This window comes from Solea solea, chromosome 7 (genome assembly GCF_958295425.1).
Source record: "Solea solea chromosome 7, fSolSol10.1, whole genome shotgun sequence".
In the NCBI taxonomy this organism is placed as follows: domain Eukaryota; kingdom Metazoa; phylum Chordata; class Actinopteri; order Pleuronectiformes; family Soleidae; genus Solea; species Solea solea.
Window position 1 is genome coordinate 2,850,979 of NC_081140.1, and position 15,655 is coordinate 2,866,633.

The following is a 15,655-nucleotide window of genomic DNA, read 5'->3' on the forward strand; positions in this document are numbered from 1 at the left end:
TACACTCTGCTTCAGGCTGATTTATTAGACTTGTTGAAAAACGTACTGTGCGCCTCATTTATCATTATGTCAACTGCTTACTGCTACATCCTGTAGATGAGTAGTGAGAAAAATACAATTCTTTCGCTGAGGACTTGCTTCTCTCGTGCAGACTCCGCCTTCCTCTCCCTGCATGTCAGCTGGCATGTAAGGCGACACCAGCCAATCACGGCTCTTTCCGCTTCTACCTGACAGAGAGAAAAAAACACCAGTAGGCGGAAACTCGTCGAGGTTCCGTATATATAGAGGTTCAGAGGGGGATTTTTTTTTGTCCGCGTGAATGTGTGAAATCTCTAGTGGAGAGAGATTGAGAGAGTGTGTGTGTGTGTGAGAGAGAGCGAGAGAGAGAGAGCGTGCGCAGAAGGACCGGGGATGATGTGTGTTGTGATGTGGAGTGGATTTGACCGGCAGTGACCGTGAGGGGGAACCCCGGCGCGTGCAGTTGTGATTCAAGCCCATGCTGCCGCCGCCTGACAAGGAGCTGTCCACCCGCTCTGGTGCTGAACTCAACCGCAAGACGCAGTAACGCGCAGCCGCCGCAGGAGCTCATCCAAGACTCAGCTGTAAAGTAAACAAAAAAAACTCACTGTTTACCTACACATGTGTTTACATGCATGTATACGGATCTGAAGCCAGTAAAACACACGGCAGGCAGCATGATGAGTGGACTTCCCCCCGCCCGCGGCGTCACTCCGGCGGTCTGAGCCAAAAGCGGCGCACCGGACCGGAACCCAGCGGAGCCTCCGTAGATGCGGAGAGCGAGAGAGGCTTTCGATAAGTGAGGTACGCTGCTGCTGGTGGTGGTTGTGCTGCTGCTGCTGCTGCTGCATCATGGGCGTCTCTTAATGCAAGGAAGGAAATTATCGGGAAAACATGTAAAATACATTAGCTTTTACACACGCAGCTGCGAAAATGGGCTGCGTCAGCTCCAAAGCGCCAGTTGGTAAGAGTGGTTGTTTTTGTTTATTTATTTCATATAAAGCACGCTGGGGGAATTCTGGTTTGTTTTCGCTTTTTTTTATTTTTTTTTTATTATTGTTATCATTATTATTTATTTATTTATTTATAATTTATGCAGCCTTTAGCGGGTGCGGGAGCTGATGTGCGAGGGTTATACGCACAGCATGATGTGCGCAGACAGAAAGGTGTGATGCGAGAATGTGAGACATCTAACCTAGCCTGCTGAGTCATATTAACGCACATATTAACAATAAAGTTACGCCTAATACAGACAAAAATAACCGTTTAAAGACTGAAGAGTGTGTGTTTGCATGGGTGCGTGGTGGGAATGAGCCAAGTGCCTAAACATCGCGATGCTTCGAGAGTTGCAAGGAGCTGTTTCTTTCTTTTTCTTTTTTTTGGCAGCAGACAGACAGACAGACAGACAGAGAGCAGAGGCTACAGCAGTGAAGGATGCGCTGCTAAACGCCGTTTGAATTAGTAACGAGGATACGATAAGATAAGGAAGGACACGATGGTTCTAAGCGCCCTCAGCCAGTTTAGTTTCAAGGTAGGACACGCTTTTTAGTTTTTGCTCGTATTCTAATTCCAACGCATCCGCGCACATGCTTCCAATGGGGTATGTTTTAATTGCAAGAACTCCTTGGCATTTAGGCTCATATTCACATTAGTCTCATATTAGTCGGGCTCCGTTTGGACACACACACACACACACACACAGATGCAGCTGCAGCTTGTTGCCAAGAAACAAGCTTCCTGTTGCCTAACGGTTGTTTACACCTTTACAGCAGGTTTATGTACCATCCGCTCCACTGACGACTAGACGTCAGCTGTGGCGCCTGGCTCCACACGTTATACACGTATATACATCCATTTACCCATCCATCATCTATCATCCATCCATCCATCATCTATCATCCATCCATCCATCCATCATCTATCATCCATCCATCCATCCACCCATCTCTCACTCAAATCAAATCTGTTTTCATGCGATGAAAATATCACACATCTCGTCATGATCCACGCTGTGATTTCACCGCCGCTGTGTCCTCTCTCTCTCTCTCTCACACACACACACACACATAGAGAGAGACACACACACGCCTCATGTTTACACTAGCCTCGCGTCTCCTCCGCGTCTAATTGCTTGTGTAATCCGTCGTTTCAGCCACTTGATAAAGAACCAACTATCACACCTTTGCGCGCACGTTTCTGCATGAAGCGCGTGCCAAGAGCGCGTCGACAACAGCCACCTGTTTGACTCTCCCTCTATGAAAATCCGTGTGTGTGTGTGTACGTTCCTTTTCTAGTTAAAATTAAAGGTGAGATTTAAAACGAGATAGGTTGTGGTTAGGTATTAAGCGGTCACGGTTAAGTTTGAGGATCATACTGTGGTTTAGGGATAATATGGTTAGGCTGGAAAAAAATGAACGGACATGAGGTCAGTGTGATAACAAGAATAGCTGTGTGTGTGTGTGTGTGTGTGTGTGTCACCTCACTGATGCTGGTTCTGACCTAATTTTGTTGATTCCCTCATAAGTCACTCAGGGAGAGAGGTAGTCTCTCAGTTTCCACGACAACGGGACCTACACAGTAAATTAAAATGACTCCAATGCTTGTTTTCCATGAGGGAAGAGGAGACACTCAGAGGAAGGAAGATTAGCCGCATTAAGAATCAAAGAACAAAAGACAAATTAATAAATCAACCACAGATAGATGATGACTCCGCACACCTCCGAGAGAACCACCACATCTCAGGCTTCAGTAAAAAATGAAAAGAAAAAGGAAAAACAATTCATGGCATGATATGATATATGATATGAGATGTGATTACATAACGTGTTTTCTGTCCATCATGTGATTGTGAGCACATGCCACTTAAACGGCACCTCTGCTGTGACTGCAGGGCACTGCTGTAAAAATCACGGGCTGCACAGCAGTGACTTGTAGTTCCAGAGAGAATGTGCGCAGTGGAGTTTCACATCTACAGTATGAGGCTGTGGGGATCACTGTGTGTGTGTCGCAGTAAATGAATCTGCTCAGTACGCAGCCACTGTCAGAAACAGACAGACAGACAGACAGACAGGAGGAGGCTGCACGTGGATTGCAGACTGTGATCATAATAATTAATTAACGTCGTAATAAGTCACGAGGAAAGATGTAGATCCCCATTGTGGCATAAAAAAAATCATAAGCACTGTATGTTGGTCAATTAGACGGGACATATTAATTTGTATTCCCATTCACGATTGTCACGATAATAGAAACCATGTGTTTTATTTTTTTTATCCCAATAAGCAATAATATTGTCCCATCACTCTTTGCCACACAAGATCAATATATTAAAAACAATGGTTTGCTTCTTATGTTCAAACGACATATATTATTTTGATATTAACCATGAACTTCCAGAGATGAATTGAGTATGGAGCAGTAAAACAGATTTTACAGGTTTACAGAGTGTCTTCATGACAATCCAGAACAAAACAACGGGCTGCACATGCCACTGCAGGCTCAAATGACACGTGTGTGTGTGTGTGTGTGTGTGTGTGTGTGTTACATACAGTACATCCCTCACTCCTCTTAACAATGCTTTGATTGAGCAGGTGATGCAGTGATACAGTACACCCGCGGGCACCTGATCTCATCAAAGCCAATTAAATTGGCACATATTGAATTCTGCTGGTGGGCAACTTGAGCCGCTGCAGGCGCGCTAACCACCACGGGTGTTTGACCCGGGTGGGTGTTAGGAGATAAACTGATCGAGCCAATTTCCTCTTCACGGACAGTAACCAGAAACGCTTCCCTGCATTGGAGTGGCGGGAAAGAGGAGCCAGACACGGAGGCATCACCATTTTAATCTGTTTTTGCTGTTGTTTTTTTGGCAAATGTGAGTTGAAGACAGTGGCGACAAGGGCAAGCTTGTGTCTATGGTGTGCAGGACAGAGTGAGCTGTTGTGTAGTGTCCAGTGAAATGTTCTGTCCATCCATCCATCCATCCAAAAAAAAAAAATCAGAATTTAAAACTCAGCTTTTTGTTTATTTCAAAATGCACCTGTAAAACATACAAAAACAGTCAAAGCAATTGACCATAAAGGTCATTTACAGACACGGAAACACCAAGTGGCCAAACAAATGATCATATGCAGTGAACTACCACACTTACATATGTCATCCCCTGTCATACCTAAAATCAAGGCTTTTTAGAAACTGTAAAGATGTATCATGTGATGAGGGCAATACACAATAACAGTAATAACTTGAGACAGCTAAAGAAGAATCTTTCTTTCCAGTTAGTTATCCAAAAATACAAAACATAAACAAATATACAACACAAAAATATGTGAAAATAAATAAATCAATGAAATACATTTAAATAACTGCCATTATTTCTTTCGTAAACCTAAGTATACACATTTGTGTTCACATAAATGCCGTGTAATTCTAAGCCATGTACTTATAGTCACTTATTTGTGCAAACATAAAATGCAAATACATATGAAGAGATGGATCATATGTTATTTAATATCTGTTTATTTAACTTGAGCAAATGTATTTGTCAATTTTTTCTGAACAGCTATATTTTATCAGATGATGGAAGAAAATGTAAATTGGACAAAAATATTGGCCCCAAAAGTTTATGCACATTCACACTATGAATGTAACATTACCAATACCAGCTTTTAAAAAATGTCAATATAAAATAAGAACAACTACAAAAACCTATACTGGTCGACGTTTTACTCTAATAGCAGTGATATATAATAATAAATAGAAATAATAATAAAAAAGAAATCATATATACAATAATATACCTAGGTTAAAGAGGTAATTGTCAATTTTCTTCTAAGAAACAAGCTATTAAGTGGATTCACACATTAGTTTTTTCTTCCAAAAGTATATTTGATAACATTTAGTTTCCGGATTACCTTTATTATGTGTTAAATAGGTAGACATGTATTATTATTATTATTATTATTATTATGTAATAATAATAATAATAATAATAAACAAATGGAGGAAAAAATTGACAAAACCAGCTAAAATAGTGGCCTCATATACTGTTCACCAGCTCCACTGGTCTCTAAAGGTCAGCATAGGCCATACAAACAAACATCAGTTGATGTCTAGAGTGAGGATCTCTTTTTGCGATGGTTTACAACAATCTGGTACAAGGCACTGTCTCTTTTAACATGGAGTCTTGTTATGTACAGTTGGAGGTCAAGTGTAAAGTGACACTGTCCAGACACAGCACAGAGAAAGCACAGATGCAGCTGAGTGACAGGTATAAAGTGAGTCTCAAACAGAAAGCTCTTGACATAACAAGCGATCGGTCTCATCCATCGCACTCTCAGTTTGAACTGCTTCCCTTGGGCAGACATTTACGAAGACTTCTACAAAGTATATCTGTGAGAACCTGTTTAACAAATTAAATTGCTAAATTGTACACCGTAGAAAGTGCTATACTTAACTGAATCTCAACAATACTGTCCATTTTCAAAACATTCATTTTTATGCTTTTTTATTAATTGATGAAATTATTTTTTGTAAATGATTTTGTGTTTTTATTAGTGCTGTCAGTTAAACACGTTATTAACACAAACCCATTTTAATAGCGTACATTTTTTTATCGCAAGATTAACGTTCTTTTTGGTCGAGCAAACTAGTTTTTTTTCCACATGCTGTTGCAACAAGTAGTAACGTTAGAAAAACTACAACACCACATCGGATCTAGGCAGACCCCTGAACCGTAGTAAGGAGACCTCCGAAGACCGCTAGCTCCTTTAGCTCGGATTAGCTCGTTACGGCAACAACACGTTAAAACACGGGACAGACCGGCACTTTATTCACACACTGCAGGCTGATACACAGCCGCTCTTATTATTGTGCGGCTCTCACAATAAGAGGAATAACTCAAAATATGCAGGTCTCAATAAAAAAAAAACATTAGCACAAAGAAAGCTGATCCACTTTTCTGTGTTGATAAGAGCATTAAAATGAGAAGAAATAATGGGACAAAAAGAAACAAGGGACATTTGGAATAGATAAAAATGTGCGATAAATCAGGAGTTAACTAGGACATTAATGCGATTAATCACGATTAAATATTTTAATCCTGACAGCACTAGTTTTTATAGCCATAGACAATTTTCCACATGAATGTTCACCTTTAAAGCTGGTGTATGTAACTTTTAAATATAAGCAAATTTCATTAACATTCAAACAATTGTCAAATATGTTCAAACAATGCTGATTAAATTTTTGTCATTGTGTTCGTAAAGTCAGACAAGTTTCAGAAGTGAATTCTATATACTGCTCTAAATGAGCCCTGCATGCCCCTGCTCTGCTGCTGTATACACACACACACTCCCTTAGTCAGGTCTGTTAGTGATGCTTGAAGGAGCCTTTTTTCAGTTGAAGGACAGAAGTAACGTAATGTAACGTAAAATAATCTCTGACCAAAGACCAAACAGAGGCAGAAAAATAACATCTCAACAAGTGCTTAACAAAAGTTACGCAGTGTATCTTTAACCTGACCTATCCATCTATCCGTCTAACACAGCAGGTTTCATCAGCAGCAGCAGCAGCAGCAGCTGTTACAGGTGATGGAGTGCAGCTGTTTTAAAGGTTAGACTGAAGTGCAGATTCAGGAGGACGTTTGCTCTCATGCTGGTTTCTCAGCTTTATTTGTGCTGTATTGATGTGTCAGAGAAACAAACGTGTGTTCAACAACAGAGGGGGTGAAACTGCTCTCTGCTGCTACACGCATGTCCCCGATCATGTGCTCTTCATGTACTCTTCCCTCTGACAAAGCACAAGTCACTTCATGAAATATGAAAAACAGGCTAAGGTGGCTGCCAGAGCCTTACCTGCATGACCTGGCATGGCTTTAAAGTGCATGGAAGCGAGTGCTCTGTGCCTGTGCCCTCGTGTTATCGCTCTCTCACGTAGCCTTTAGAGTATGCTGCAGTCAAGGGTTCCTGTAGTGACTGGGGATGATATACTGTATAATAATCATAAAAAAGGAATAAAAATACCTCTACATTAAAGTGATATTTTAGGTTTTTTTGATGTGTGGTTTTATGAGGTATTGACATTTTGCACTGTGCCCGCCTTCTCTGGGGACCAACATTAGACACAGACCCACACTCTCACTGCAAACACATACATCACATCTAGGCCACCTTAAATCTAACAATGGCTCTGTAGTCTGAGTTCAATCCTAAGTATATGTTTTCCTCTTCATCTAGTGGCCAAACAACCTTTCCTGTCAGGAAACTGAAGTTTGATCATTCTCTATACAGAAAATCTGCATTTTTAGCCATTGGAGACAAAGGAGCTGCTGCTTTACTGCTCAACTCAACTCAATGTTTATTTATAGAGCATGTTCAAGAACAACCGAGGTTGACCAAAGTGCTGAACTGAAAATAAAAACAAAAAAATCCCCAAAAACTGTAAGTTTATGCCACTTACGTAAATTCAAATGAAAGATTTCAAACACCAAATAAACAAAATAACACATTTGACATTACTGATGGAGGCAGTAGTGGATCAACAACTCTGTATGCACTATGGAGTGGGAGGGCGTGTGATTTACATGCTTCAAGTCTATTGGCAAGATAAAGCAGCAAACATATTCTTGCGATGTTGTAGATGTAGAACAGCCATAGATTTGATTCGGCGAGCCTTTTGCTAAGTGGCTACAATCTGTTTTGTCAATACCTCATAAAACCACGCTGCAAAATATCCCTTTAAAGAGGAAGCGCTGTCATACCATTAAAGTCATTTGTTTTGCGTATTTTGAAGCAAGAACATGCTACGGGGGCTACTTCCTTTTGTTTTTAGTTTTACGGTTTCTCTTCTCTTGCTGTTACCTTCTTGTGGCTCTCTTCCTCCTGACAGTGGCGATTGACGGTTCGTTGTGCGTGGACTGGAGTGCTGCAAGCTCCCTGTCTGACCTCGCGCTTTTGGGGAACACGCGGACCCGCTTGGTGCGCAGACTGATTCAGACAGCACCTTTGGGCGCACTGGACTTCAGTGAGGTGCCCCTCATTTATCTCTCTCTCTCTGCTTCCCTCTCTTTCTCTCTGAAATTTTTGGAGGTTTTTTTATAGCTAATAGAAATTAGCATGGCTAATGGAGCTAACCTGACACGGTGTTTGTTCAGTCTTCAGGAGACATAGCTTTGTGCTTCTCCTTTTGCTGGGTTTTTGTCTCTATTCTCACTGTTACTTTGTTATTTTGAGATGATCTCTTTATCACTTCACCAGATGTGAGGCTACAACAACCCTGTGTACCATCACCTGGTCTGTCAGAGATGACAGTCTGAAATGAAGCAGAAAATGATTTCCTCAACTCTTCCTCAACTATAATAATGACCTTAATAATGGAGCTATCCAAGTCTTTGATGTTAGTTTCATCTCATCAGTTTACTTTTCATTAGTGTTAACCTGTTGGTTTCTAATTATTTGCAAGTCAGTCAGTCAGTCAGTCATCATCTACCGCTTTATCCTCTGCCAGAGGGTCGCGGGGGTGCTGTGCCAATCTCAGCTACATCGGGCGATAGGCGGGGTACACCCTGGACAGTTCGCCAGTCCATCGCAGGGCCACACACAGATAGAGACAAACAACCATTCACTCTCACACTCACTCCTATGGTCAATTTGGAGTGTCCAATTTACCTATCCCCACATTGCATGTTTTTGGACTGTGGGAGGAAGCCGGAGAACCCGGAGAGAACCCACGCACACATGGGGAGAACATGCAAACTCCATGCAGAAAGGCCCTTGTTCCAACCGGGGCTCGAACCCGGGTCTTCTCGCTGCAAGGCGAGAGTGCTTACCACTACACCACCGTGTGGCAAGTCATTCAGAATAATTTGTTTTTGATTGAGGCTTTTTAAATGAATCATGGTGACACATGATGTGTAATGCTTCTTGTCTTTGAACAAACTCAGACAAAGTCTTTCAGTTGACTGTGGTGTGGTCACTGATCGGTTAGTCCCTGCACACGTGCTCAGATCCACATGATTTACATTTGCTACCTAACTGTTAGTTTTAATTCAAAAGTCCTCTGCAGACAACTTTTCCTTTCTGCTGGTTTCATCACCATTTATGACAATTTCATTAAGATTCTGTAAGGCAAAGACAGGTGGACTAAAACAAGAGCCTGCTCCCAACCTGACAGTCTGTTAGAGCCCTGATTTAGTAAGAATTCCATACAAAATAAATGACTTTAATGGCTTTTAGGTGGTGCCACTACAAAGACAACCAAAGCCTATAAAGCTTTCAAAGACCTCATGTTGTCACAGTGGGATTTAAACCTCTTGCTTTGTGATTTTGTTCAGTTTCCATGATATGTCATACCCTAACATCACTTTCTCTGGTTATACTGAGAGTACTTGTGCAAGTTCAGTTAAATTTGTTTTCTTCTTGGATTTTTAAAAGAATTAAAAGCTACATAATCTTTACTGTGATTTCATGAAGACAGAACTTTCTGAGCACACATGGTTACCTAATGAAATATTTGTTGTATTTTTTATTTTAATATTCTTTGTCACTTCATTCGTTATCAAACAGACGTTTCTGACAGGAAACTGAGGCTTGTGTTTCTTTGCAAACTGCTTACTCCCCACACCAAAGTCCATGAAGAAGATCTGTGATTTTACATCACAGAACACAGACATTGTTGAGCCACTGTTGCCTCCACCAGAAAGTTCAAACGTGTCTTTTTGCAACTTTGGTGTTTTTAATGCTTCAGGACACAAACTTACCAAAACAGAGCAGCAGTACACATGCAGCCCCCATGTTGCTGTGAGGCAAAAACAGATTTAGTCTAATGGTGAGATAAAGCTGCAAACAAACCTAGACTTTATGAGGTGATACTTCTGTTAAGTGGCTCAAATCTATCTTCCCTTGTGTCACCAGGAGCAGCCTCGTTATCATCCGTTTATCAGGCAGATGACAGATTGTGTCAAAAACAGCTGAACTATCCCTTTAAAGACAAATATTACCTGTACTAGAGGATGATAATGATGATGAGTCCACCTTTTCATCTGTTACACTGTACATCATTGTGCACCATCTGGGTGTGAATGTGATGTGTTGCAGTGAGAGGCAGCCAGGCGATGATTAGCAGAGCCTAAGTGATCCATTATGAAACGCAGCCTCTCGGTCTTCATGGGTGGGCCTGTTATTGAATACTGGCCGTGGTGAGAGACAGGTCGGCTGGCCTGCTGATCTGATGACAAAGATTCTCATGTGTGACACCCATGTTAACGGGGGAGTGGTATCAGCACTAAGGAAAAAGCAAGAAGGGCCTGTGTGTGTGTGTGTGAGAGCCATTCATTCGTCTGCTGTGGCCGTCGGGTGGTTTCTGAGTGGGTGACATCATCAGTGTATTAGGCAAGCAAGGCATGACATGAGGAATTGTTCCATGGCGACCAGTTGTGGAGAATGGAGAGATATGGAGAGCAGAGGGAGGATGAGACTGTGTGTGGGGGGGAACCACAGCGAGGCAGAAACTTGGTATGTCAAAGCAAGAGAATGCTCAGGTTCTTTTCCACTTTGGGAGGCAGGAGTCATGCCAGCTTGTTCCACTCAATACAGTTTTGAATTACAAGTAGTGTGCACGTGTGAGGTGTGGGTTGGTGTGTATGGGGGGAACGGGGAACTCACAGAACCAACCAAGCAACAGGCATCATGTGTTTTGGGAGTTGATGACTGTCGGTTTGCTGTAACACTAACATTCATCATCATACTCTCCACTCTCCATACTCCACCATGACCATTTCATACTTAAAGTGATAATCTGGATTTTTTTTTTGAAGTGCGGTTGCTTGAGGTGAAAGTGAAAAACCACTTAACAAAAACAATCTGTGCCCACTTAAGTCTGTGATATCTTTAGAATGTGTCTGACAACCTTCTCTGACTGGAAAATAAAGTCTCTTACAACAAGGTCCATAGAGAAAAGCAGTAATGTTACACCAAGGCACACAGGAGTTATTGATTCACTTATAGTTCATAGTTCAAATATATAGTGTGTTGTTTTGTGACTTTGGTGTTTGAAATCCTTTACATGTATTTACCCAAGTCAAACAAATCAACCAACCATTCCTGTAAATCAATATCTAAAAACACAGATTTTGTCTATTGGTGTGGGTGAGTGTGTTAGCAGTTAATACAAAAAAGCCACCTTACAGAGGCATAATGTAAACTTTAAGAAGCCTTGCACTTTATTAGCGGAGCCTTTTATTAAATGGCTAACTTGTGTCACCACTGGCAGCCATGTTTACAGTAAAAGTGAGCCTTCATGCCTCAGGTTGGTTCAGACTGGTTCAAACCAAAAATGTGAATTATCATTTTAGCGGAAAATCCTGCCTGTGTATTTTTAAATTAAGGCTATTTTTAAATCCTAAAACTGTCTTGCAAATGATGATGAGAGTGATGATGGTGATAATGATGATTCCACCTTGCCTCCATTACACTGTACATCACTGTGCACCATCTGGGTGTGACTGTGTTGCAGTGAGAGAGCCAGGCGATGATTAGCAGAGCCTAAGTGATCCATTATGAAACGCAGCCTCTCAGTCCGCAGAGACTTAAGCTGGCATAGATTTTATTCAGTTAGCTTGTTTTAAAAGAGGCCAAAATCAGCTTTTCCTTGTGTCCCAGATGGTAGCCATATTTTCAGTGAGAGCGAGAATCTATATCTTAAGCTGGTTCTTGGGACATGGGGTGAGTCTGGGGTAGTCCTAGCACTGTCAGCACTGACTGTATGTCATTGCTTCACATAACTACTAACAAAAACCTTTGGACTGGTACAAACCTGGTACACCGAGGGAGGGGTTATTTTGGTACTGTTAATGGAAAACGCAAAGAAATGCATACCGTAGCCAACTGCTCTACTCCTTTTTAATAATCATCAGGTCATTTTCTTGTTAGAGCAACAGGTGTAGCTGGAAAGGGAAATTGTAGACTAGCCGCAGCAACAGCAGAGGAGATGTGATATAACCGTGGTTGAATCTTTGCTTCCCTCCATCCAGGAGAAAAGTATCCACATTGGCATATCTTTTTACAACTTTGAGTCGTCTATACTGACTCTACTGTGTCTCTACAGCAAGCCCTCGATGTTTCTCCTCTGGTTGAGATGTTTTTGAGAGGGGTAGTGAGACTTTTTTGGTTTGGTAACTTTCGGCATTTATGACCCATAGCTGCAACTCGCTGTGTTAAAGTAACTCCTGTCAACTGGTGTGCGGAAGTTGTTAAAAATGTTAAGTATACATGGATATACTGTATGCACCAATGGTATCTAATGTGGCCAGTATTTTAATTTAACGTGTTTTTTTGTTTATTGTTTTAATCTCTGATGAAATATTATGGTATTTTATTACTTATAATACTTTTTTTTTAAACAATTAGTCCCTTTAATGTTAGGGGGAATCTTAAATTAGGTTTTATGTTTGAGATAATCAATGCATATGAATTAGCATGTGTGTCTGTATACACTGCATATTAGGGTGTGTAGTAATACGATATGCTACAGTGGACCAATTCAATTGCTGTCTTCCTCTGTTGTTCAGTATGGTAGTAGAGAAGCAGGGGAGGGAGGTGTGAATGAAGGAGCCCTGGTTTTTAAAAAACTCATATTGATATACTGTACGTATTCTTCAATTTATCCCCCTCCAAACTGCAGGAATGTCAAGTTGTCTTTACGAGCTGTGTTCTCATACATGTCGCTGAAATATCATTCCTGTCACTATGGGATACTCCAGTGGAAGAAATATCAAGTGCAGACGAGGCAGCGAGCAGAGTGAGACAGACATTTTAAGGTTGGGTAGCCCCGAAGATGTATAAAATCCTTCCACGCTATGCAGTGAATTCTCTGGGCAACCATTTGACAAGAAATGAAACACATTCAGTTGTGGGTGGAACAACGTTACCTGCCTGACATCTGGTTTTTAATAGAAGACCAACACTATACATCACTGAAATGTTCCTCAAGGGTATTAGGCATGTCTCCCCCATATTATCCTCTCGCTGATCTGTGAGCAGCACAGGAGGAGTATCATCGTCACACCTTGCAATGGCTGCTGATGTCGTCACCAGTTCAGGATCCCCCTTCTCTCTTCTCTCCTGCAGGGCACTTCCTATAGACACGTCTTGTTGGCATGGCTATTGTTTGCTCTTCTGGTTCTTTGTCGTCACTCAGTGGAATTGACAGAAGAAGGTCAGGGTGACCTCATCAGGGAAAAATTGGGTCATCAATCTTGTTAGGCATTTCTGAATGAAATGCTGTCCTTAAACCTTATCAAAATGTAAATTAAGTGATCTAAGGGAGAATTCGACTTCTGCTCTACAGCTTTTCCCAAACTCTCAATGTGGAGATGCATTTCTTAAAAATGGCTCATGACAAGAGCAAATTTGAACATAATGTAGCGACTAATTTATGGCCATAGCTGTTAAAGCTAATATTATTTTAACAAATCATTTTCCAGAGATGTTCAGAGATTTTAAACATATACATATAAATCGTAATATTCAATAACATAAAACTACACATTTGGGAAAATTGTGCAAATTTGTTCAGGAATTGGGCACAAGGTGGGGTAGTGGTTAGTGCTGTTGCCTTGCAGCAAAAATAGCCTGGTTCACAATCTGGTTGGAACAAGGGCCTTCCTGCATGGAGTTTGCATGTTGTTGCATGAATGTGCATGGTCCAAAAACACGCAGAGGTAAATAGGACACTCTAAATTGCTCACTGGTGTGAGAGTACATTATTATTATGTGTCCATGTTTGTTGGCACTGCGGTGGACTGGTGACCTGGATGGATGATGTTTGGGGACCCCAATTTTCTTTTTCTTTTTCTTTTTGAATCCTGCAACACACCTGTCTCTCACTCTATATAAAGCTTTGGCAAAATCTGGCCTGTGACGTGACACTTGAAACAGACAGAGGATGGTTTAACCCGGCAACTGCACGCATATGTCCTATTAATGATCATTTTATTCCAGCATTATTCAGCGTTGCATGAAATAAAATGAAATAAAAGTGTAAAATAGAATTGCGCTATAAACACAGTCAGTATCAGAGCCCTTCAGAGATGGAGAGCTTGCCCATCATGTATGAATGAATGTGTCTGTGTCTGCTTATCTGAAAGCAGGAGCTGGGATCAAAGATCCTAAAATGCTAGTATTTAAAGCTGTTGTGCAAAATTTTTTGAATATTAAATACATGTCCATTCACACAATGGTTATTAAGACAGCTCCACCATAGCAGTGTTTAGATGTTGTATCCCCTGGCGACATTTTCATGCAGCACACAGTAAGTGATTTGTTTTACGTCAAGACACGATGCCAACAGCAATATTGCACTAGTAAACAATATGGCTGCAAACAACTTCCAGAAGTTAATTCTACCACAACAAGTATCTAACTACTATCATGTTTACTAATTGTTCAGGTTTCACTTGGTGCTGCTCCCAAATGAACCCTTGCATGTTGTTGAGGTGCTTGTGGCCATACGACTGGAAACAATCTGTACCACCAGGTGAGATGTACTTGTCTACCTGAAGCTGTCATTAAAGGGCTCAGTCAGCCATGTGTGTTGACCCATATTAGGTAACAACAACAAGAGCATGAGTGCTGCATGCGGCCGTTGCTGTTGACGTGCATGTTTCCCACGTGAGTCCAGGTAGGACTAAAAAAGGGGTTAGCGGATAAAGGAACTAGTCAACACCTGATACTCCCTCTGGGGTTCGACTTACAGTGTGCAGACAGAGTTAATCCAGCTCTAGCCCTGTCACTGTCTGGTTCTGTTAACTCACTGCAAGGAAATGACCTATCTGCTCATTTGGACACCAAGCTCCATCACTTTTTCTTTCAAGAGGTTTTATTACATACTGTAATTCATTCAGACTTGAAAGAAAATTCTCTTCATTCACATCTTTTGCTGTCCCAGAGCTCTGTCCACATATGATGTGCAAAAACATAGCATTCTACACCTCAGTACACATAGTACTTCTCTAATTGCAGCAAAACATTATTTGTAATATGAGAGAACTCAACAGTGTGCTCATTAGCCATGAGGCTAATTTAACGGACCAGTAAAGTAACATGCAGTCTCATTTTTGTGGACTTTATGTCGAAATATTTGTTTCTACTCTTCTGCATAAATTAACATGCAAATCAAGTGCCAGGTGAACGGATGGTGGCCCATAATAATTGACAGTGTGATCATGCATTACAATATGCTTACATTACTTAATTGTCATATTTAAAGCTATAGTTAAGAAAAAATGTTGATTGTTGAATCAATGGCTCAATCATACTTTGTTTATACAGCATGTTTCATAAAAATCCATAGAAACAATGTGCCTCACAGGATAGAAACACAACCACACATACCCATAAGTCCACCCCTCACTCATCAACCGTCCCAATGAAAATAAAAAAAAGATTGGTCGCAAAAAAAAAGATACTGAAAAACTAAAACATGCCTTTATTTCAAGTTATTGTACTATTGTAATGTACTTTATACTGGCCTCTCAAAGAAAACCCCTGACATACTGCTCATCTAAAACACTCTAGGGCTCTGCTTTTTACTCTAGCCTTCAACTAGCTCTTTTTTATTCCACCCTGTGTTGTGTGTTAGT

The 15,655-nt window shown here is 41.0% G+C and overlaps 1 protein-coding gene across 7 annotated transcripts in view; it reads left to right on the forward strand.

Moving 5' to 3' along the window:
- Nucleotides 1-319: 319 nt before the first annotated feature.
- fam131ab (family with sequence similarity 131 member Ab) overlaps nt 320-15,655 on the forward strand; it is a 30,310-nt gene continuing 14,974 nt past the window's right edge. For 2 of the 7 annotated variants that reach the window (XM_058634687.1, XM_058634688.1), the window contains exons 1-2: nt 832-982; nt 7,906-8,045. In XM_058634687.1, coding sequence (XP_058490670.1) covers nt 952-982; nt 7,906-8,045 — 171 coding nt within the window. In that variant the 5' untranslated portion in view covers nt 832-951. The other 5 variants (XM_058634691.1, XM_058634692.1, XM_058634690.1 and 2 more) reach the window with 5 other exon arrangements.